This window comes from Otolemur garnettii, unplaced genomic scaffold (genome assembly GCF_000181295.1).
Source record: "Otolemur garnettii isolate 467f Iridium unplaced genomic scaffold, OtoGar3 scaffold00005, whole genome shotgun sequence".
Lineage (NCBI taxonomy): Eukaryota > Metazoa > Chordata > Mammalia > Primates > Galagidae > Otolemur > Otolemur garnettii.
Genome location: NW_003852400.1, coordinates 25,741,374 through 25,764,131, shown reverse-complemented (window position 1 = coordinate 25,764,131; position 22,758 = coordinate 25,741,374). Strand labels below are relative to the sequence as shown.

Genomic DNA, 22,758 nt, shown 5'->3' with positions numbered 1-22,758 from the left:
ACCATTTATTAAATAGGGATTCTTTTCCCCAGTGTGTGCTTTTGTTTGGCTTATTGAAGATCAGATGGTAATATGAGGCTAGTTTCACCTCTTGTTTCATAGATCTATGTCTCTATTTTTATGCCAATACCAAGCTGTTTGGATCACTATAGACTTGTAGTATAATCTAACGTCTGATAACATGATATTCAGATTTGTTTTTATTTCATAGAATTGCCTCGGCTGTTCAGGATTCTTTTCTGGTTCTATACTAATGAAGAACTACTTTGTCAAGTTCTTCAAAGTATGATGTTGGTATTTTTTTTTGAGACAGAGTCTCATTTTGTCACCCTCAGTTTAACGTGCCATGGCATCACAGCTAACAGCAACCTCCAACTCTAGGGCTCAAGTGATTCTCTTGCCTCAGCCTCCTCAGTAGCTGGGACTACAGGCCCTCACCACAACACCTGGCTATTTTTTAGGGATGCGGTGTCACTCTGGCTCAGGGTAGTCTTGTACTCGTGAGCTCAGGCAGTCAACTCACTTTGGCCTCCCAGAGTGCTAGGATTATAGGTGTGAGCCACTACACCCGGCCATGATGTTGGTATTTTAATGGGGATTTCTTTGAATCTATAGATTCTTTGGGTAGTATAGACATTTAGTGTTGATTCATTCTACCCTTGACCATGGTATGTTCTTCCATTTTTTAATGTCCTCTCCTATTTCTTTGCTCAGGGTTTTATAGTTCTCATTGTAGAGACCCTTCATATCCCTTGTTAAGTATATTCCAAGGTATTTCATTTTCTTTGAAGCTACTGTAAAGGGTACTGTGTCTTTGATTGATTCTCAGCTTGACTGTTGTTGGCATATATGAAGACTACTGTTTTGTGAACATTTATTTTATTTCCAAAGATGTTCCTGTATTTCTTGATCACTTCCAGGAGTCTCATGGTTGAATCCTTTGAATTTTCTAAGTTTAAGATTATTTCATCAGCAAAGAATGAAAATTTGACTTCCTCACTACAACTTGGGCTTTACCTTACAAACACAAACAATTTAACTTAATCGTATATACCCTCATATTAATCTAAAATAAAAAACAAACAAAAAACCAAAACTCATATATAAAAAGAGCCATATGATTTAATCAACATTAATCAATGTTGGTTTAAGAGAGGGCAGAGGAAAATTCCCTCCAGGTAGATATTAAAGAAAACCCCAAACTCAGCAGCACCCCTAACTCCATGGGTAGGGTACTGGCCACATACACCGAGGCTGGCGTGTTCAAGCCCAGCCTGGGCCTGCTAAACAACAATGGCAACTGTAACCAAAAAATAGCTGGGCATTGTGGTAGGCGCCTGTAGCCCAAGAGTTTGAGGTTGCTGTTAGCTGTGACACCACAGCACTCTATCCAGGGTGACAGTTTGAGACTTTCTCAAAAAAAAAAGAAAACCCCAAACTAAAGTCCAAGTTATACTGCATAGATTTATAGTAATTTGTACTCCAAAAATTTAACCCAAAGATTTGACACTGTCTGGAAGATTATAATAAATATAAACTGTTTTTATTGTATTAAGGCTGACACAGCTAAACGAACAAATGGTAGCTTATGACACGGACTCAGGGGCAAATTCTAATGTCAATGGGATATGAACCTCATACATTTCCTTGAATCAATAGTGACACAATCATTTGCCTATTCAATAAACTTTTACTGAGCAAAGGGATCATGTTAAACATGGAAGTGTATGATAGATCTTATAATAGGATTTAGGTGGGTGAAGAAGAACAGGAGGCCAGGGCATTCAAGGCAAAGGGAATAGGGTATAAGGATGGTGAGAGAAGGAAATGGTATATTAAACAGTTTAGGGAATTGCTCAATAGGGCAAAAATCAGAAGACACGACCCGAAATGTCCTGTGGTGAGACCGGACAGGCAGGTGTGCAGTGCCCTTGTTTGCCTTAAAAATGCTTCAATTCTCCAGAGATACCACGGAGGCCTTGAGGGATTTAATCTGTATTTCTTAATACATTCCATCTGGCTTTAGTGCAGAGGACGAATGGGAGGGGAAGCTTAACTGGATATAGAGGGATCAGTAGGAGAAATGATAAAGACCTGGACTAAAGTAGGTCTAGATACACATTTGGGAGAAAGATTCTTAAGATGTATAATTAACAAAGATGTATAATTTATCATCAGTTGAGTATGGAAGATTCTTAAGATGTATAATTTATCATCAGTTGAGTATGGAAATAAGAAGGAAGAATGCATAGAATCTCGGTTTCCTTGTCTGGGTAGTCCAGGGCCTTAAATAATATGATCAGGACTTAGCCATCATTCCTTGCATGTTTCAGTCAGTAGTAATCCTGTAAAAAGTGTGCTTCTTTCTCTTAAAACCTATATACTTCATTGATGGATGCTAACTGGAGCAGGCCAGCTTATGTGTCTGTCACATTGGCATGCAGAAATGATTACAAGTATCATAGTTCCCACCAGGACCACACAGAGTAAGGAAGGAGGTCCTTAAAGCAAAGCAAAGCAGAGGAGGGGAGATGAGAAAGCGTGTGGAACAACCAAAAACAGCAGCTACCATGGTCTGCTACGGAAGCGGAGAGTAGGACTTGAGAGGGATATCCGATAGTAAATTATGAATATGGACATGGAAGGTGAGAGTAGGACTTGAGAGGGATATCTGACAGAAAATTATGAATATGGACATGGAAGCTGAGAGTAGGACTTGAGAGCGATATCCAATAGTAAATTATGGGTATGGGCATGGAAGGTGAGAGAGTCCTGGGCTAGAGAATGGTTTGGATGACAACAGTGACAGACAGGCATGGATATGATTGTGTAGGGAGAAGAAAAATAAGGGAGAGAAGAGAACCAGAAATGGAATTCTGGGGAGCACCAACATTTTAGGATAGAGTAAGGAAGAGAAGTCCTGAAAGGTTCAAGAAGAGGGCATGGAAGGAAAACCATATAGAGATGGAAGGAAAACCAGAAAGGCGGAGTCATCGAAATCCAGAGTTGAAGACAATTTCAAGAGAATGGCATAATCAATAGTGATAATTGCCTCACAGAAACAGAGATAAAGGCATTTGGCAGGTTTTCAAAATGGCTCCAGGATGCACCAGTTTAGTGGAAGTTCTAACTAGGGATGGGAAATCGGATTACAGACGTTGATAAGTGAATAGAAAGTAAGGAAGTGGGACACGTAGACTAGTCTCTCAAAAAGCTTGACTCTAAGCAGAAGCAAAGTTGGCATTGGATGAGAAAGATCTGAACATGTTCATATGACCAAGGAATAGAATTGGTTGTGTAGAAAATACAAGTCAGAGACACAGGAGAGTTCTAAATGAAAGTTACACTACTGCTTCTAGAAAAAGAAGTCTTTTTCTAAAACAAGGTCGTTTAAAATACATGAATGTGCTCAGAGGAAAGCATATGAAAATGAAAAACATTTTTAAAAGACAGGTCAGATAGGTTTCAGAAATTCTGGGACAGGAATACACACAAACATAACCAAGTACACACAAGGGAAACTTGGCAGCTAAATAAAACCTCAAATGGGTTGATCCACAGCACCAAAATATACTGTATTATCCAGAATCAGCTCTTATTCATCATGAGGACATACACAGTCATTATGGGCACAGGAAAACACAATCTGAGAAACATGGAAAATACCCTAAACAGATAGAAGGCACAATTTGTAGAGGGTTGGTAAACTAAGCCTAATTTTCAGCTCTGCAATTACAGCTCTTACTGAGGCTGGAGAAACTGTAAAAGTTTTGAAGCTATATTCTTTTGCTTTTGCGAAATCTCATTTATCGTTGATTTAATGATTTATGCCATTGGTTCACCTGAGGATTTATTTTGTGTTCAGCGCAAGTCCAGTAGAAGACCAGTGAGAGAGCACAGATTCTTATGGGGGATGGGATTAATCTTTGAAAAAACACACTCCATTTACCTATCATCTCTGTAATAGAAAATACAAAACAATAGCTGCCAAAAACCTTGGCTGATGCAATATATAGAGAATACAGTGAACAAACATTGTAGGGCACATTAGTTTTAAAAGAAGGACAGATATTTGCCTGAGGGATCAAGAATTTCTCTTTAGAATAGATGCAATACAAAGATAAAATGTGAAAAGTCCTTTTTTACTTCATTAAATTCAACCTCTACTTTCAGGCTATGTGGTGAGGAAAACAAGGAAGAAATACCTATTTAGTTATGGAGGCACAGACCAATATTTTAAAAAATTCTATTGATTTATAACCTTTATAGTTCTTCCAAGGGTTATTCTATTCTGTTAATCACCTTTATTCCTTCTACTGCTGTCTATATCTTTAGGGTCAGGAAACTCAAATAGCTACCTGTGGTAGAAACTTCCAGATTTTCCTCACAAATAGGAGCTGAGTTTCCTGCAAGAGGAAGAGAAAAGTTTGGTGTTCCTGTTTTAAGCTGTGTTAATTGATGGCTACAGCTGGTATAGTGTGAGATAGAAGGCTACATACAGTCTGTTCCAGGCTCAAAAATACGTGTGGATAAAAGCAAATTCTTCTGAAGATCTTATCCAAAATATGGGTGAGGGGAGATACTGTAGGGAAAGATCAAGTATTTAAGCTTTATCTGCCTGTTTGCTTTTCTGTCTCCACTTAGTTACTGCTTTTTTGTCCTGAGAAGGCTGATTCAAATGACTAAGTTAGCATTACACACAGCATGTTAGTCTACAGTATACCCTGTAGGGGTAAGAACTCAGCTTTGTTTTGCTCTTGTTCATGAACAAAAGCTCCTTCTTCACTAGCTTCCCAAATGTTCCTAGCCATTGTGTAGAAATGCATTAATTTTAAAACAAAATAAATTATGTACCTTTTGAAAAACAAAAAGAAAAGCCATACACACACACAATAAAACAGACATACTCTGTTGCTTCTTCCATATCCCTCAGAGTTATAGCCAACACCTGTGGTCACACAAGGGCAGACTTAGCAGCTGTAGAACCCAGATGTCAGACACTGGATTGTCGTCCCTGGCAGCAGTTCTAAGTTGGAGTCTGTCTCCCCATCTGACCTCTGAAATGGTCTATTGTCTGATTCTCTTTCTGGTCTGCGTAGTAACTAATAAGCTGTCTGTCAGGGCTGGTTTGGAGTTAGTGTACTGATGGGTTGTTCTGGATGCAATTATCTTCTGCTTTACCTTTGATTGTAAGGAATTTATTTCCTTTGAAAGGGTGAAAATAGGGATTGGGCAAATTCTTGACAAAGAACTCTATTCAGGTTTCTTCCAAGGATAAAATAAGATGATTTTGCTTTATTTGATTGTCTCTTTCCCAATTGAAATTGATGACATCAAACTCTATGTTTTAGCACACAGTGACATTTTGTTAATCAGAAGCAAAATTAAGAGTTTCTTGGGCACCTCCTCCTCCAAAAGAAGACTGGATTTTCTTTTACTGCTTTTTAAAACTACTCCTCAAAGGTTGAAAATGAAATCTTTCTTTAGAAAATTAAGGAGATACAAAAAAAGAGTCTCACCTATTATAGAGAAGAACTTCTAGTATCATTAGTTTTCTTGGTTTTTAAAGAGGACGATAATTACAATATCACCTCATCTCTATACCATTTGCTAAAAAATGGCATTACGTATAAGACGCAGCCATCTTAGGAATGAGGTAGGAAAAGGTGGGTACGATATGACACTTGTAGCCCTATCAGGAAGGTCTATTGTGCACATGGTTAACCACAGCAAGCTCAGGACAAACATGCCTGATATTTATAGGAAGATGGGTATCATACCCAACAGCAAACAGTATTCATCTGCCCCAGGTAGAATGTTCCATTTTTCTTTATCAACTTTTATTATATAAAAATATAAATACGTCTCTTGGCCATCACTGATTTAGACTTAGAAAAAAGAATATTCATACATTCATACTAATAAAAATAAGTATTTGGTAAATAGACAAATTGGGGGAAAGAGACAAATCTCCTGTGGACAAGAACTCCAAATAATTTATGTGATACTTGCCCTTCAAGGAGGTAGGGTTTAATTTTCTACCCTTTGAGTTTGGGGCTGTGTTTTGTGATTTAGTTTTAAATACTGGAATACAAAAAGGTTGGGGAAAATATGGTGGAGAAACCTCGGAAACACTACCTTGGCCAGGGGGGCCAACGTTAGCATCTTCAGTATAATATACTAAATATGATACAATATAAATTGTTATATTTGTAGCAGATACTTGATATGACACAACCTCATGGAAAGGGCACAGCATTTTAAAAGTAGTCCTTCAAAAGCCCTAACCCTCAATCTACCCACGTCAAAGCATCAGATAAAACCCTCTTGAGAAACATTCTACAAACCTGGCCAGTACTCCTTAAAACTGTCAAGGTCATCAAAAACAAGATGTCTGAGAAACTGTCACAGCCACAGAGACCGGAGACCTAAATGTAATGTGCTATACTGGATAGGAAGCAAGAAGAGAAAAAGGACATTAGAGGAAAACTCTGCAATCTGAATATGGTGTGGTGTTTAGTTAGTGAGAATGTGCCAATATTGGTTCCCTAGTTACAAATGTACCCTAATACATCTTGGGATGGCAAGAGTAGAAATTGGGTGAGAGGGGTATGTGGGAACCACTATACTATTTCATAACTTTGATGCAAAAGTACTTTAAAAGAAAAAGTCTATATAAATTTTAAAAAGATTAACATATTGTTGTATTGACTGTAACAGAATTCCTATGCTTCAATCAATACATCTTCTTCTCTTTCTCAGACATACCTACCAAACAAACCATATGGCATAGAATCATTTTCCTGAAACATAAGAATACTTCATCCTTCCAGACAATTTAGTATGAGTGCAGTTAGACTTGTTCTGAAAGTTTTAGATTTCCCAATAATATCTAGGCCATGCTCTCAGTAATATGGCACAAATGCTCAAAAAGATAATGCCCACAAACCCATATTTCTCAATGTCTTGAGAATAGGTTTGACAGAACATCCTTCAACCACCTTTCTGATAATGACAGCCACATGAAATATAAGTTTAATGACATGATTAATAAGACAAAGCACTAACCTCTGAAATTAATATATTCTTTGTTAGATTACTAAGAGTAGTGGGTCATGTTCACATATTGATCAATTGTTATTGTGGCAGGCACAGGGGTAAAGTCTGATGTACTGCTGTTTCAGAACATGGAGGAGATTATTTCATTAGTTCTCCTCACTTGTCCTTTAAAAATAGAAGAGATTTTTTTTCATGCTGTTTTCAATTTATTCTTTTACTCTATGAAAGGCAAAAATAAGTATTAGTTTCAATTAATGTTACTTTAAAACTATTGTGGGTTTGTTAATATTTTAATGGTAAAATTTTAAAAGTTCAGTTAATCAAACTATAACTAACTACAATAACAAATTGGTTAGAATTGTCTGTTTTTAGGGAAGATTATAATGCCATTATTTCTCTAATTCTATTTTTGGAAATAAATGTAAATGCCATTAATGTAAATACCATTACATAAAGAATATAAATAGGAAAAAATACATGCAATTTTCTGAATATGTTAATAATTTATGGCCAAAAAAATAGATTCCATAAAATCACTTGTACATTCTATACTTAACAGTACTTTATAATTATAACTTTTATTAAGGAAAAGGACAATAATTCTTGATAATAAGAAAAAAGTAGGCACTAAGTAATTCTTAGTTAAGCCAGAAGAATTAACTAGCATACTTCAGAAATATTTTTCATAGTGAGATATTAAATATGGAATAAAATACCGGGGTAGAGGGGATCTACAATGAAGGTAGGTAGGTATTTTTTATGTTACACTTTAAGTAGTTCAATTAATACATATTTTGCATTTCATTAGACTACTGTGTGTATGGTTAGTAATAGAATTGTAACAGTCCTCTTCCCAGAACACTGATGATGTTCCAAGCTTTAAGTTGCCAGGCATTTAACACAGACTTACAACTATAACCTGCACAACTCTGTAAGGTACAGACAATTTGTATCTAACAATCAGGGAACTAAGGATACTAGAAATTAGGGGATGACCCCCATAACTTGTAAGAAATTAGGGGATGACCCCCACTCTGACTAAAGTGAGACTGAAGAAAACTGGCTAGTTGGCTCAAATGCCTGAACTCTTTTCCATATCATATAACTTTGTTATAATTTGCATTATACTAACACTCTGAAACATTATTAACTAGGCTATTATTTTGCCTTTCTTAGCTTCAGTTTTCTCTAGGGTAAAATGCAGTTGGCTTATTGATTCCTAACGTTTCTTTCAGTTTTAAAATAGTAACATTGATTTATGTACAGGATAAGAAAATTTAAGTGGTCATTTTCACAATATTTCTATTTCAAAAAGGTTATTAACACTGACCTTTACTAAATTTTGTGAAGATGGGCTCTATCTAGAGTTATTCACATCATTTCTCTCAAATTCCTCCAGTCCCAGTAAGCCAGGGCTAGTGATCTTATTTACCATTTTCAATATTATTCTTTAAAATATACATAGAAGAGGAAATTCTGTATTTCTCTCTGCATTATATGCTTAAATCTCTGCCTTCTACAGACTCAATAACCTGCATTCAGATGTGAGTAATGCAAAGAAAGCCATTTTTCTGGACTGGAAATGATCAAAATATTTATTTTAATTCACATTTATTTAAATATAACAACTTTTAGAGACAAATGAAGGCACTTACAAGCACATTTATAATATGGCAGACATAAATGTTGATGAAATGTAAAAGTATTTTAGACAAAACCTAACACAGAAATTAGACAAATCGACTATACGCTTACATTTAGTTTTAAGAATACATTAAGATGGATATTTCAGAAGAGCGTACTTTCACAGAACTGCTACAAAATGTTCACATTTGTCTTGGCAATAAGTCATATTTCCAAGACTGATGTTTTATGAAAAAACTATGTAAAGATCTAATGTAATCATTAACCTCATATGGTAACATTATTTGTAAATGAAGCATATTTTTGTCAATAGAAATGTTTCTGCCTTTTAAATTACATAGCATTTTTATCAAGACCATACCACCATACCACATTTATTAAATAAACATGCATAACACATTAAAACATGAATAATTCATATACCTTAATGAATAATATTTAGTTTTACTATGGAACTCTATCTTTGTGAAAAAATATACTTAAAATTTGGCACAGAATTAATAAATCATGTTGCTGGTATATGATTTAAATTCTCAATGACTGTTCTCAATGAACAGTCTCTATCACAACTCACCTCTTCCCTTTACAGTTTATTAACCAATTATAGTTCTGTTTTAGTTGGAATAACTAATAAATATTCAAGAATTAAAAGTTCTATTTAGGTATTTTTGCCTACATTCTAATTGGAAATAAATCGATTCTAGTTTTTCTAGCAGTAAAACATTTCCATTTGTAATGTGGCCAACAAATTCCTAAATAGTGGTGTTAATAATAACATGTATCATCATAAGATGTTTTCCTGTAGGGAGGCATAGGATGAAAAGGAAGCATGGATCTCTCCGTAACATATGTGATAAGGACAGCAAAACAAGAGACACACAAAGTGAAAAAGGATTGTTGTCACGGGTTTAAAAAAAACAAAGCGTACCACTCCAGAAACAGCACTGAGCAGTTACAGGATCCTTGTATCAGCAAATTACCACTGCTGTTTTGGAAAAGTTTTAAATCTCTACATCAATATGTTTAAAGTGAGACTAAAGAAATTTAACTGGTAATTTTTTTTTTTTCTGAATTCATTCATAAACACTATGAAAGAAAAAAGGAAATAACATTAATTCCGGCTTCCCTCAATACAGAGAAGAGACTTCACACTCACTTTGGGCTTAGACTTCAGAGCTGTGGTAACTAAAAAATGCCACAGTTCTTTTTCACAGTACTTCTAAAATAAATTAAGGTGTTAGATGTTGAGAGACTGACTATAGGAATCTACTCCTTTCATAAAACCTTCATAGTGTAATTTTTATATTTACAATGTGGGGGAAAGAAAGTAGAACTGAAATTCAATTATTATACAAAGGGACCTTACCCTAAAAATTAGAGCAATGGATTAGAGCACGACCTTCTTTGCTTTATGATCCTTGCTGTGCTCAGGGCCTTTAAATAGCACAATGGCAAAGAACATCAAATAGGTTAAATAAAACAGGCAAAAAATTTTGAAAGCTGCTGAGGTGCACATAGACATAAAGATTATGAATCACAAAGCACTGAATTTTCAAGAGTGAAATCATACCAAAAGCGTGATAAGTTTTCGCTGACATCATAGGAGGGTAAGTGGTCAGGAAGGTCAGTGATGGTGCCCTGCACGGCCAGCACGTGTGGGGCCAAGGTGAAGGGTACATCGCTCAGGAGTTCGGCCATTAATGAGGTGTTCTCCAGAGTCTGGCCTGTCTTATTTTCCATCTCACAGCCTGATTCAGTCACATGGGATGAGTTTTCTTTGGCAGTCTAAAAATATACATATTTAAAACATTTAGACCTTGTGAACTGTGAGGTTTAGTAATAGTAAATGTGGCATCAATACATCAAAATGAATGAGAAATATAAATACATAAATATTCCCAGATTAGAATGCAACTATTTACTTGAGAAATATGTCCATTGGAATGCTAGGCTTTAAAATGAATCCTAAAGTCTACTCTTACTCAGACTAACCACCCATAACCCCCTTATATACAAACTGGCTATATTGCCATTTCCCAAGCTCACATAAAGTCTATAAAGTCCACCTCTGCTTTTAATGCTTTTAGGCTCTGCTGAATTCTCAGCTTCTCTATGAAATTTCGTATCACCAGAGTCCAAAGTGATTGGAGTCCAAAAGTCTTGCCCATTTTAAAATGCGTATGAGGCAAATTGCCGAGGACGTTATTTGACATTTCCTCTGCGTGTCCTTGCGAGTTGCTATTCCATTCTATAGGCATGTATCTTATCTTCAACTACACTGTAGGGTCCTTGAGGGCAAGAAATCGATTTGACATGTTTTTATATTCTTTACCTTGCATACTGCTTTACCCAAACATACACTTGAGAATGTACCTCAACTGTGTACAAGTACTGACTGATTGCCTGACTTTCACTGGAACTAACACTATGTCACAAAAGTTATTCACATACAAAAAATTGATATATCTTGTTCAATTTCTTCAAAATTAATGTCTTGCAAACACTAGTTTACAGAAGATAGGCCCTAAGATAGTCATAGCAGCCCTCACTGCAAGCCCCAAGCTAGGAACTACCTAAAGTAAATATCAATAGTGGAATGGATAATAAATTGAATGACCTGCTATAATAAGCAGCTGGAAGCTAACTCAAACCAGCTGGGGCAAAAAAGTGACTCCCCACCCCCCACCCCTTCCATCTCATGCAGAATGAAACTCCCAAGCTTCACAGAGGCCGACTTGCTCCTTCTGGATCTGGAACAAGGTACATCTCTGACCTTACCCACAAATAGTGTCCCCTCGCCCCTCTCCTGTTCCACTGCCTCCTTGCTAGTGTACACCCAGGCTGCTTCTGCCTCAGGCCCTTTGCCTTTCATTCCCTCTGTTCCTCCTTCTTCCCAAGTGCTCGCCCAGATGCCACTTTTGCAGCAAGGCCTTTTCTTAGTGAAAACTGCTGCTTTTAAATAAAACTGTTGCTAAAAATGCTTGCCTCCATTCTGCACTCCCTTTCTCTGACCCTCTCCTGCTTTATGCCTCTCTGTAGCCTTAGCTATGTGCTAGCCCTTGCTACGGATTCTGATAATCATTCTCCAGAAGCTCAAAGAGCCTTTGTCTCTCGGGCTTACTGCTGTGTCCTAAATGCCTAGATCAAGGTCTGGTACTCAACAAATATTTCTTGGTTGAATTAAAGCAGGTAAGATTTTTGCCCACATGGAATTTTTACTGTAATGGTTATAAATGGCTGATTTTTTTTTTTTTTTGTAATTCTAAAGGATGATTTTCTATGTGAGAAATAACAATTTTGTAAAACTTCTCGATGGTGTATAGAATATATGCAAAAAAGGGTACATCATAAGTGTATAGCTTGCTAAATTTTGACAAACCAGCCCCTAGCAGCCCTTCTGGTGTTCTCTTCTAGTCATAATCAGCTCCCTGTGCCCTCAATCACCACTCTGACTTCTAAGAGCATAGATTTGCTTTTACCTGCTTTTGTGCTTGAAATGAATGTAATCATACAGTAGGTACTCTTTCGCTTCTGGCTTCTTTCACTCAATATTATGTGTATGAGATTCATCTATACTGTTGCATGTCGGATGAAAAAATTTTAAAGAACATGTTATTGGGGAAGAGATCTATTCTGACTGATGCCCTAAAAGAATCACTCTAGTTTCTGTGTTGACAGTAGACAATGAAGGTGTGGTGGTCAGGAAGCAGGAAAACAGCTGGGAACCAGATGATTGTAATGTGGATTGGAGTTGGGATAGTAACAGTGAAACGAAATATTTGGGTTTTGGATAGACTTTGAGGATAAGAGCAACAGGATTCATTGATGGAGTAGATGATGGGGTATTGAGACAAGGGCATAGTCAAGGATGAAGCCAGAGTTCTTCTTGGCCTGAGCAGGAAGAAGGATGGAATCACCACTTAGAGGGATGAAGTCAGTGCTAGGGAGTAGGACTGGGCAAGAACAGGAGTTCAGTTTTGGAAGTTCGAGGCATTTTGCTGAACCAAGTGAAGCATTTAATACATAGGGGGATATAATTTAAGTCTGGAACTGGGTGAGATCTGGTGGATAAAGTGGAGAAAAATATGAGAAGAGTAATTTTTTTCTACAGGTTAAGATATAAATAAGAAAAGAACTTTGGACCAGTAGTTTAAAAAGTATATATAGTCAAGAGAAATTTCTTAGGATTTTTGTTTTGTTTTTTTTTTTAAGTTGAAATAAATAATAATAGTTCATAAGGTAATAACAAAAAGCTCCTAAGAAAGGAAAAATCCATGGAGAATCTGTATTTTCTTCACAAAACATCTCTGACCCTTAAAAAAGGGGCCCTTAAGATATGTTATTTGTTTTTAGTGAATGACTTCAAATTAATAAATTACCAAGCACATGCCTATGAAGAATATTTGCAAGTAAGTCTTAATAAGACTATAGAGAAGTCGATCCCATTTGGCTTTAGATAAAGTCTAGAATGCATTTGGCTTTTTTAGTTTTGACATACACTGATGGTTCAAACAATCTTACCATTACTTCTCCTTTTATTTCTTCTCTTCTCATGTAACCTCATGTGCAAATTTCCCTAGATCTGTTAGTCTTATCTTATACTTAAACTTTTTGCTTATGTACAGAATGTTCTTCAGTTGCATTAGTCAAATCATCTCTCCATGAAAGCAGAGGTACAGGCATACCTTGTTTTACTGCACTTTGCTTTACTGTATTTATAGGTATTGTAGCTTTCTTTTTTAAAAAAAAATAAATTGAAGGTTTGTGGCAACCCTGGGTCAAATAATTCTATTGGCACCATTTGTCCAAAAGCATATGCTCACTTCATGTCTGTGTCATATTTTCATAACTCCTGCAATATTTCAAGCCTTTTCAGTATTATTTTAACTATTCTATGATTAGTGATCTATGCTGTGAGTTGATAAATATATGTATTCTGACTGTTCTAATGACCACGTTTTTCCCTGTTTCTTTGCCTCTCTTTGGACTCCCTTGAGATAATTTAGGATGCTGTGTTGTCTTCGGACACAACAATATCACAGTTAGGCTACTTAATAATCCTACACTGGCCTCTAGGTGTTCAAGTGAAAGGAACAATGGCATATCTCTGACTTTAAATCAAAAGCTAGAAATGATTAAAGCTTAGGGAGAAAGGTATGTTGAAAGCCAAGACAGGCTGAAAGCTGGGTATCTTGCAGTAAACAGCCAGGTTGCAACTGCAATGGAAAAGTTCTTAAAGGAAATTAAAAGTGCAATTCCAGGGAATACATGAATGATAAGAAAGTGAAACAGCCTTATTGCTGATATGGAAATGGTTTCAGAAATTTGAATAAAAGATCAAACCAGCTACAATATTCCTTTAAGCCAAAGACTAAACCAGAGCAAGGCCCAAACTCTCTTCAATTGTATGAAGACTGAAAGAGATGAGGAAGCCGCAGAAGAAAAGTTTGAAGCTGGTTCACGAGTCTTAAGGAAAAAAGCTGCCGCCATAACATAAAAGTACCAGGTGAACCAGCATGTGTTGATGTAGAAGTTGTAGTAAGTTATCTAGAAGATCTAAGATAACTGAAAAAGGTGGCTACACTAAAGAACATATGTGTACCATAGACAAAACAGCTTTATATTGGAAGAAGATGCCATCTAGGACATTCATAGGTAGAGAGGAGCAGTCAATGCCTAGCCTCAAGGCTCAAAAAAACAAGTTGACTCTTTTGGTAGGGGTTAATGCATCTAGTGAATTTAAGTTAAAGCCAATGCTCATGTACCTTTCTGAAAATCTTAGGGCCCTTAATATGCTAAATCTGCTGTGCCTGTGCTGTATAAATGGAACAACAAAGCCTGACAACACATCTGTTTATAGCATAGTTTGCTGAATATTTTAAGATCACTACTGAGACCTACTGCTCAGACAAAAAGATTCCTTTCAAAATATTACTGTTCACTGACAATTTACCTGGTCACACAGGAGCTCTAACAGAGATGGAAAGGAGATTAATGTTGTTTTCATGCTGTTAACACATTATCCGTTATGCAGCCCATATATAAAGGAGTAATTTTGACATTCAAGTCTTATTATTTGAGAAATACATTTCCTAAGGCTATAGTTGCGAACCTGGGTGAAGTAAACTGAAAACCTTCTAGAAGGGATTCATCATTCTAAATGCCATTAAGAACATTCATGATTCAAGGCAGGAGGTCAAAATATCACCATTAACAGGAGTTTGGAAAAACTTAATTTTAACTTCTATGGATGACTTTGAGGAGTTCAAGACTTCAGTGGAGGAAGTAACTTACAGATGTTGTAGTCACAGCAAGAGCACTAAATACAGGGAAGGATATTTTGTAATAGTATAGTATTGTGTTACACTGTACAGTTTTAAAATTATAAATGGAGTTTGTATAAATTCACAATAATGTGACATAAAGAACATAGAGGTATAGTCTAAGATTGGATTTATTATCAGTAGACTGCACCACTGTCCTCTCTGTCTGTGTGGGGGATGATGCCTCTGAGTCTAGAAACTGAGCCGGTGATGGTGGTGACGGGACACAGCCCTCCACTCAGTGTTGTGCAAATGCTGCACAGCAAGAAACTGAATAAAATGAGAATGTTTTAACAACTGCTCTGAAGTCATAAAGATTCTTAACAGGGTCACTCCTGCTGAGAAGAATGTTTTCTACCATGTACGCATTTCTATCCAAGAAGTAAAGTATGTGTTCAATATTTGTACCTCATTAATGTTGCTGTACAGCTGTACTAGGAGGGGATATGAAGTGTAGGACACATATCTGGCAAAAAGGACATTTATATACTTTCTTACAGAGCAGAGTTTTTGATGTGAGTGAAATAACATTCATTTTTTTCCCTTGAAAGTGATTGTTATAAAAAATTTAAGTATAATTAAATTTTAAGGTATATCAGATAGGCGTGGAAGATGATTAAAATTCAAACTTCTTCTAAGTTACTAGCTTAAGAATTTTTTCTAAATAATAGTAATTAGGACATAAAAATTGTTCATCTAAACTAATGCTTCAATTTACGTTTTCAAGAAGAAAGTGAGGTGTGATGGTAGCTGAGGTCTCTTGAAATTGCTGAGGAAAAAAGGAAAACTTTCCTGTCCTGGTATCATGTTCTTCTGGATATACACCTCAATTAACTGGAATACTCATGCATATATGGTCCTATGGTATATATGGTCTTGGGTAACTAAAAATTAACCAGCAAACACTCTGTAGTAACCAGCATAGAAAAAAACTTCAACTTAAAAAGTATACTGTGCCAGAGATAAGTTAGTATTTCTTGGCACTTGAGGCATTTCATATACCTCAAGTGTGTTGTACTAAACAACGACTGTAACTGGACGTAGCCATAGAAGGGACAAGAAACAGAACTGTTTGCTAACATTGGGATTTAAAAAAAATAAATATATATTATACTTTTTTAAAAAAAAGAAATAAGTGGAGCTTGATGATTTGACTGATTTGCTACAATCTCACTATTATACTTGAACAGATGAGGAATTGCTTCCAAAGGATGTGTGAAGAAAGTAGCATCTTAAGGTGGAATCTACTCCCAGTGAAGATGCTATCAGCATTGTTGAGTTGGCAACAAAAGATTTAGAATACAACAGAACTTCCATAGTTGACCACCTCCCTACACTGACCATCTCAAGTTGACTTAATTTTCACAGACCAGACATGCACTACATGTACTCAGTGGAAGTCCTGTATTTTGACTGTTCATTATAGTCTGTTAGATGGTCAACTTACAGAGGTTCTACTGTATTTCATAAACTTAGCTGATAAAGCAGTCACATGGTTTGAGAGGACTGACTCCAATTTTGAAAAAAGTTCTACTGTGAGTAAAATGCTATCAAACAGCATTGCATTTCTCAGCATGCTACACAGAAATCTTCTGTGAAAGGAAGAGTTAACTGATGTGGCACACTTCATTACTGTTCTCTTTAAGAAATTGCCACAGTTGTCCTGGCCTTCAGAAATCACCATCTTGATCAATTAGCAGCCATCAATACCATACAGCACAGTGACTTACTGAAGGCTTAGATGATCATTAACATTATTTAGCAATAAAATATTATTAAGGTATATGTATTTTTAGACATAATGCTATTACAAACTACAGACTATAATATAGTGTAAACACAACTTTTATATGCATTAAGAAGAAAATCCATGTGATTTGCGTTATTGTAATATTTGCTTTATTGTCATAGTCTACAACTGAAACAGCAATATTTGCAAAGTATGCTTGTATGTTCCCTGTAGCAGTTTGTTTTCTAAGCACACAACTTTTAAGGCTTAATTCTCCCGCAGCAATATTTATTACTTTGTACATGTTTTTATTACTCTTCTTTCCTTTCCTCTATAAATCACTGTTATCTGTCAGAATATAGTGCTTTGGGGACAAGACTGTATTATAGTACAAGCAATAGTCTTGTACAATAAAGGAACTGAGAATGTGGTTTCTCATTCAACTTCTCCTGATAAAACTGCCATTTGACCTGAAGTGCTTACTTTGCCCATTGGGTCCTTAGCCCCCCACTATTATGTGAAATGAATGGGGAAGGATAAGAGGTAAAGATGATAAAGAAGAAGACAGAAGCTAGCATATAGTAAACCCTTACTTTGTTCTAGTCTCTAGGCTGTTTAAATGTATTCACTCATTTAAGTCTTACAGCCCTGTAAGGTGCATACTACTATTAGTTTCATTTTAAAGACCAGAGGACACTGAGACAAGGAAAAGTTAAGGAAGTTGCCTCAGGCTCCACAGCTATAGTGGCAAGATAAAGGTGAGAATCAAACGCGTTGATCTTTAATGCTCTAATGTTCTATGATCCTGCACATTTCAGACAAGCTTTGGATAGACTGACTAAATGAACAAAACCTCAAAAATTTAGGGTACAGTATTAGAAAATATGACAGTTACTAAAATAGCATATCTTGGCCTAATCTGCAAGGAAAAAAGACTCTAATTTCTTTTACCTTTAGGAAGAAAAGACTGAGAAAATCATTAAGGTGACAGATCTTACAAACAGCCTGAAGAAGGATGGAAAAGCAACTGTAATTTAAGATATATTTACCCTGGAAATGAATCTACCAGCAATCTGGATAAAACCATGGGAAAAACACCATGGACAGTGAAACAAGATTGTCTGCGAGTTGATAATTGTTGAAACCGATAGGAAAGAATGTGGGAATACACTACAGTAGTCTTCCTATGTAAGTCTGAAAATCATTCATAATTAAAAGTTTAAAAAAAATTAGGCTTAAAAAACACTATGGACAAAGTGTTCCACCAAAGCCTCCTAGAATGATGTGAATTTCAGCTGTGCTGTATGTGTTCCTCCAGCATCTATCTCTTAACAGTTGGCTAGAGTGCAACATTACAGTCTCCAAGGAGGCTGCCTGCCCTCTTGGCAGAAGGGTGAGTGCCATGATGCAGCTGCTGTTGGCATGCTGAGAGCTGGAAGGGGAGAAATTATAAGGCAAAACAAGAGTAAGTCACAAAGAAAAAGTGTGTCAAAATTCAAGGACCCCACACCCACTAAACCTGATCACTAAGTCTCCAGTTTGGCAGCCAATGGGAGCAGAGGTGGGGGGTGAGGCTTGAAACAGGTGCAGGAGTTCCCCTGCAAAAAGCAGCCCTCTCTCTTAGACACAAAGTCTTGCAGTTTTTTTTTTTCATTTGCATAATAAAATGGGTCTTTAATGGGAAGAATTAGTATGTTAACCACAATGGAGCAAGAAGAAAAGACTCAATTAACCTTTTGGTTAATAGCCAAATTTTAGAAAATTACTTCAAATATCACGTTTGTAAAGCATATTCGTTATTTTTGTGATTAATCCTGTTCACAGAAATGCCGCAAGATAATATCTCTGAGTATAGTTCCTTCATATAATCTAGCTTTAATACTTTTTCAAACTAGTGTTTGCTCTTACTTAGTTTAAATATGAGTATAGCATGCCAGAATTTTTTTTACTCTTAAAGAGAAAATAAATTTCCTTGTGTATATATCATTACAACTGATAAAGTTAACTTAGATGTTTTCATATATTTGTGTAAGAATTATTTCTTGTTTGTCAGTTAATCTGTTAAAAAATGGACCAGCCAAATTTATTTTGAGTTCCTTAATTCTATTATCTTTCTTTCAAATAATCCAAAGAGGTTTATAGGCACTATCACTCCCTTTTTTGCAGAGGGGCTATAAAGATTTATGAGGTCCAAGCTTTAAAATCTTCTAAGAGCTTAGGAAAAAACACACTCCAAGAACACAAGGCACATAACATATTTCTGTAAAGGCTTAGAAAAAATGAAGTCACTTCCCCAGAGTAACAGAAGGTTAGTGGCATCCTTGTGAACCTCACTCTTGGGTGTTTGAAAGCAAGAAAATTCAGGTTTAAGAAAGGCAACTACATTCTTCCTGGCACAAAAGCCCAGTAACTACCATGAAATCTATTAGGAGGTGCCAAATTTGCAAACACACTAACAATCAGAGACCTCATGTACTTAGCTGTACACAACTAGATTATATTTTATTGATATGAAAATCACCTATATTTGGCATCTTTTAAAACCTTCTGCTTTTTTCTACAACTCATGCCCCAGAAAAATAGAGATAAAATAGTGTTCTATAAAAGCAAAGTATTGATGCATTAAAATTTAGAAACCAGCATGAACCAAAACAGCAATAGAATGTATTAAAAGAACATGAAACCAGGTATAAAACACCGTTCTAACACATTTAATTTACATGCAAAGAAGGTAGCTATTTTAAGCAAATTTCTAGAAAACGAATTATAGAAAGAAGAGGTAATATCAAGCTCTGGTTGTCTATGCCTTTAAATTCTAATGTCTATAAATAAAAGACATGCTTCTTTGAACAATAGCCTGAACAGGCAACACTGTCACTTTATCTCCCCAGATAACTATCCATTCTATTCTGGCTTCAGCTGGTATCTGCTTGCATTACATCAGCTTCTTGATGGTGGGGTGAGGTAGAGGGGCAAATCTGAGTTAGAAGCATCAGGGGACAGAGGTTATGAGAAGGTGACATAAGCTAAGGCACAGTTAAAGCAGTACTCAAGTTTTTCATTTTTTTAAGAAGCTGGTTGCTAATAAATGTCTGGCTCACTATTAAAAGCCAGAGCTTGGTTCCTGCACCTACATAAGTCCTAAGCAATAGTCTCCTTTCACTTGGGAGAAATTATATTGCAAAGACGGAGACTTTTTCCTATTTTCTCCAAATTCACAGTAACCAGAACAGCACTTGCACATTCTAAGTGCTCATTAAATATTTTCGAATGTCACTGAATCTGGTTCCCTTGTTTCTCAGATGCACTAGGCACCCAGATTTGATTTTTAAATTGAGGGGTTAGGCAAAGAAACAAACTAAAGCCCAGAACACTTTGTCACCAATATGGAATTAGGTGGGAGAATCTGAATTCACAGAAGGCCTCTGTTTTCCATGTGGCCTGGTGTTAGTTTTCCCTGGAACTGAAGGCTCCCAGTTAAAGGATGGCATATTTGAGTAGCAAACTAAGAGGCTAGGTGAGAAAGCAGGTATTTCTCTATGCCCTGTCCTTTTCCAGTCTCTGACAGTAGTCAGTTTACATTCCAGCTCATGATTCCCCCCCAGTATTTGTTCCCTTTTCTCTACTTTCTTTCTCCTTTAGCATTTCCACCTGCTGGTGCTTCCTGCTTCTCCCATCTTTCTTTAGAAAAGAAAAAAAAGTTCTCCTGACTTCCTCTTTGCAGAACTCCGGCTGAATGTATACAAGAAGGGGAAGTAAGCAGGCTGTCACTTGATTCTGTAATCTGTTCCATGTATTCTTGGAAAAGTGGCTCATCTGAAGCTGGAAAATCTGTACAAGCCAGAGTGGGGGTGCAGTGGAAAGAGGAAAGAGAAGCATTTCAGGAAGGAACCAGGCAAGAAATAGTATGTCCCTTGTGGGACCCTAGTTATTATTGGTTTTCAAAATACAAAAGACTGTTCTAGTGATTTTCATAAAAAAAAAAAAATCAGTTTCAAAGTTGGTTTAGAGAAATTCCTGATCTCCACCTTAAGCTGCCCAGAAATCTCACATTCAGCCCTCGCCCCTCAAGATTCGCACCACATATTTCACCTTCCTCTTCTCTCTTCTAGCCCTCCGTCACCACCTTCCACCTCACTGCCAGAACCTGGGCCAGCCTCCTCCTTCACAGAGAAGAGGAACCATCAGGTGAGGCTCTCCTCTGTCTACTGCACCCAGAACATCTCCTTACCCATCCCCCTTCCCAAAGCTCACTGGGGCTACAGATCCATCCCCCTCCTCTTTAAGAACATGGCTGCATCAATTAGGGGGTTTCTCCTTATGGCCCATCTTTCCTATAAGCCATTGAACATTTTAAAAAAATTCTCAAGTCTATATTGCTACTGGCATATCCCTGCTCCCCTCCCACACTATCTAGACTTTGTTCACAACCAGGCTGAGACCACGGTTGATGTTTGCTGCCTGCCATTCACCCCTCAGCCCCTGCAATCTGCCTTCTGTCTCTGCCCTTCCACTGACTCTGCTTTCACAAAGGTTACTATAATCACTCTCTTATTAAATTAAAATGTCTGGAAGTGCTAATCTTGTATGACCTCTTTGTGGCACTTAAGGCTCGTGACTCCCTCTCTGAGTTTTAATTTCTTGCCTCTTGTGCCGCTTCTTAGTTCTGCTTTCTACCTGTTGAGCTGGTTATTCTTTTGCCTGTTTCTGAAATGATTGTGTTACCCAGGGTTTCACTTCTGTTCTTGTACTCTTCTTGATCTCAACTTGCTTCTTTGGATGAATTTATCCATGTCCATGGTGCCTACTGTCCCTACCCCTACAATCAGTCCTCCAAACGGAGGTATGTATGGAGATTTGTGCATTATGTGTGCGCACACACACACACCCAATCTCAAACCCAGATTTCTCTCCAGAGTTTCTGATCCATATGTTCAACTCCTTTTATATATTTCCTTTTGGATATTCCACAGGCCATCTTAAACTTAACATGTTTTAAACCTGGCTCTTATCTTCTCTTCCTTAATCTCACCCCCAACTTAATGCTTTTGCCATATATTCCATATCGGTAAAAGGTAACTATTTATAGTTACCCAACATAGACATTCTCATTATCTTTGACTTTTTTCTCCCTTCCTCCATACAGTAAATCATATGAATTCGGATGTTTCTAATATCTCCCCCAATTCAGGTCTTTTAATTTAGGCCACTATAGCCTTCTATCTTAAATGCTGCAAGAGTTTCCCATATACAGCCACACTCCCCTGCCCCACAGTCTCCCCATCATTTGTGGCATCTAAAACACTTCCTTTTCCTTGCTTAAAACTCCTCAATGCCTTTGGGGAAAAAACCAAACTTCTTATATCACGATACACAAAACATGATCTAGTCTTGTTTATCCCTCCAATTTCTTTTACTGCCATTCCCTAAACTTTTAACCGCATCCATGCCCAGCGATCTGCTATTACCCAAACATGCCAGGTTCTCTCTTTAGCTCTGAGCCTTGGCTCGTTCAATTACTTTAACCTAAATTAGGACATCCTTCTGCTTTCATCTTGCCTATTTCCACTTGCACTTCCAGACACATTTTAGGGAGACTTCCCCAGCTAACTCTCCAAACCAGGGCCAAGTGAGGGTCCCTGTGTTCCCAGAAGAGCCTATGCATACTTCTCTCACAGCCACTAATTTTATAATAGACCTACCTTCTCACAGAGAGGGCAAAGAAGCTAAAGCTAGCCTCACCTATTCCATATGCCCTGCTTACACTCTTCTCTCTCCAGAGCCAATGTTTCTCCCCAGCTATGTGTTACAGTCTGGAGGGGCTATGGTGTAGCCTGTGCCTGGAGACAGAGGTACAGGAGACAGGACCAGCAATAGGGTGGCAGGGCTAGGTAAGCACTGTAAGGGAAGGAAAGTCTCAGAGATGAGTGCTGTACAGGAGGGTAGGAAAGGGGATGGAGAGATAAACTCCTTTTATTCAATTCCTATTCACCTGTGTCAGAG

The 22,758-nt window shown here is 37.0% G+C and overlaps 1 protein-coding gene across 1 annotated transcript in view; it reads right to left on the bottom strand.

The window, feature by feature from the left end:
- Positions 1 to 9,801: 9,801 nt before the first annotated feature.
- Positions 9,802 to 22,758, bottom strand: part of UMAD1 (UBAP1-MVB12-associated (UMA) domain containing 1) — a 228,341-nt gene continuing 215,384 nt past the window's right edge. Inside the window, exon 4 of the mRNA XM_012812517.2 lies at positions 9,802 to 10,488. Within this exon, the coding sequence (XP_012667971.1) occupies positions 10,231 to 10,488 (258 nt within the window). The 3' untranslated portion in view covers positions 9,802 to 10,230. The remainder of the gene's footprint in view (positions 10,489 to 22,758) is intronic.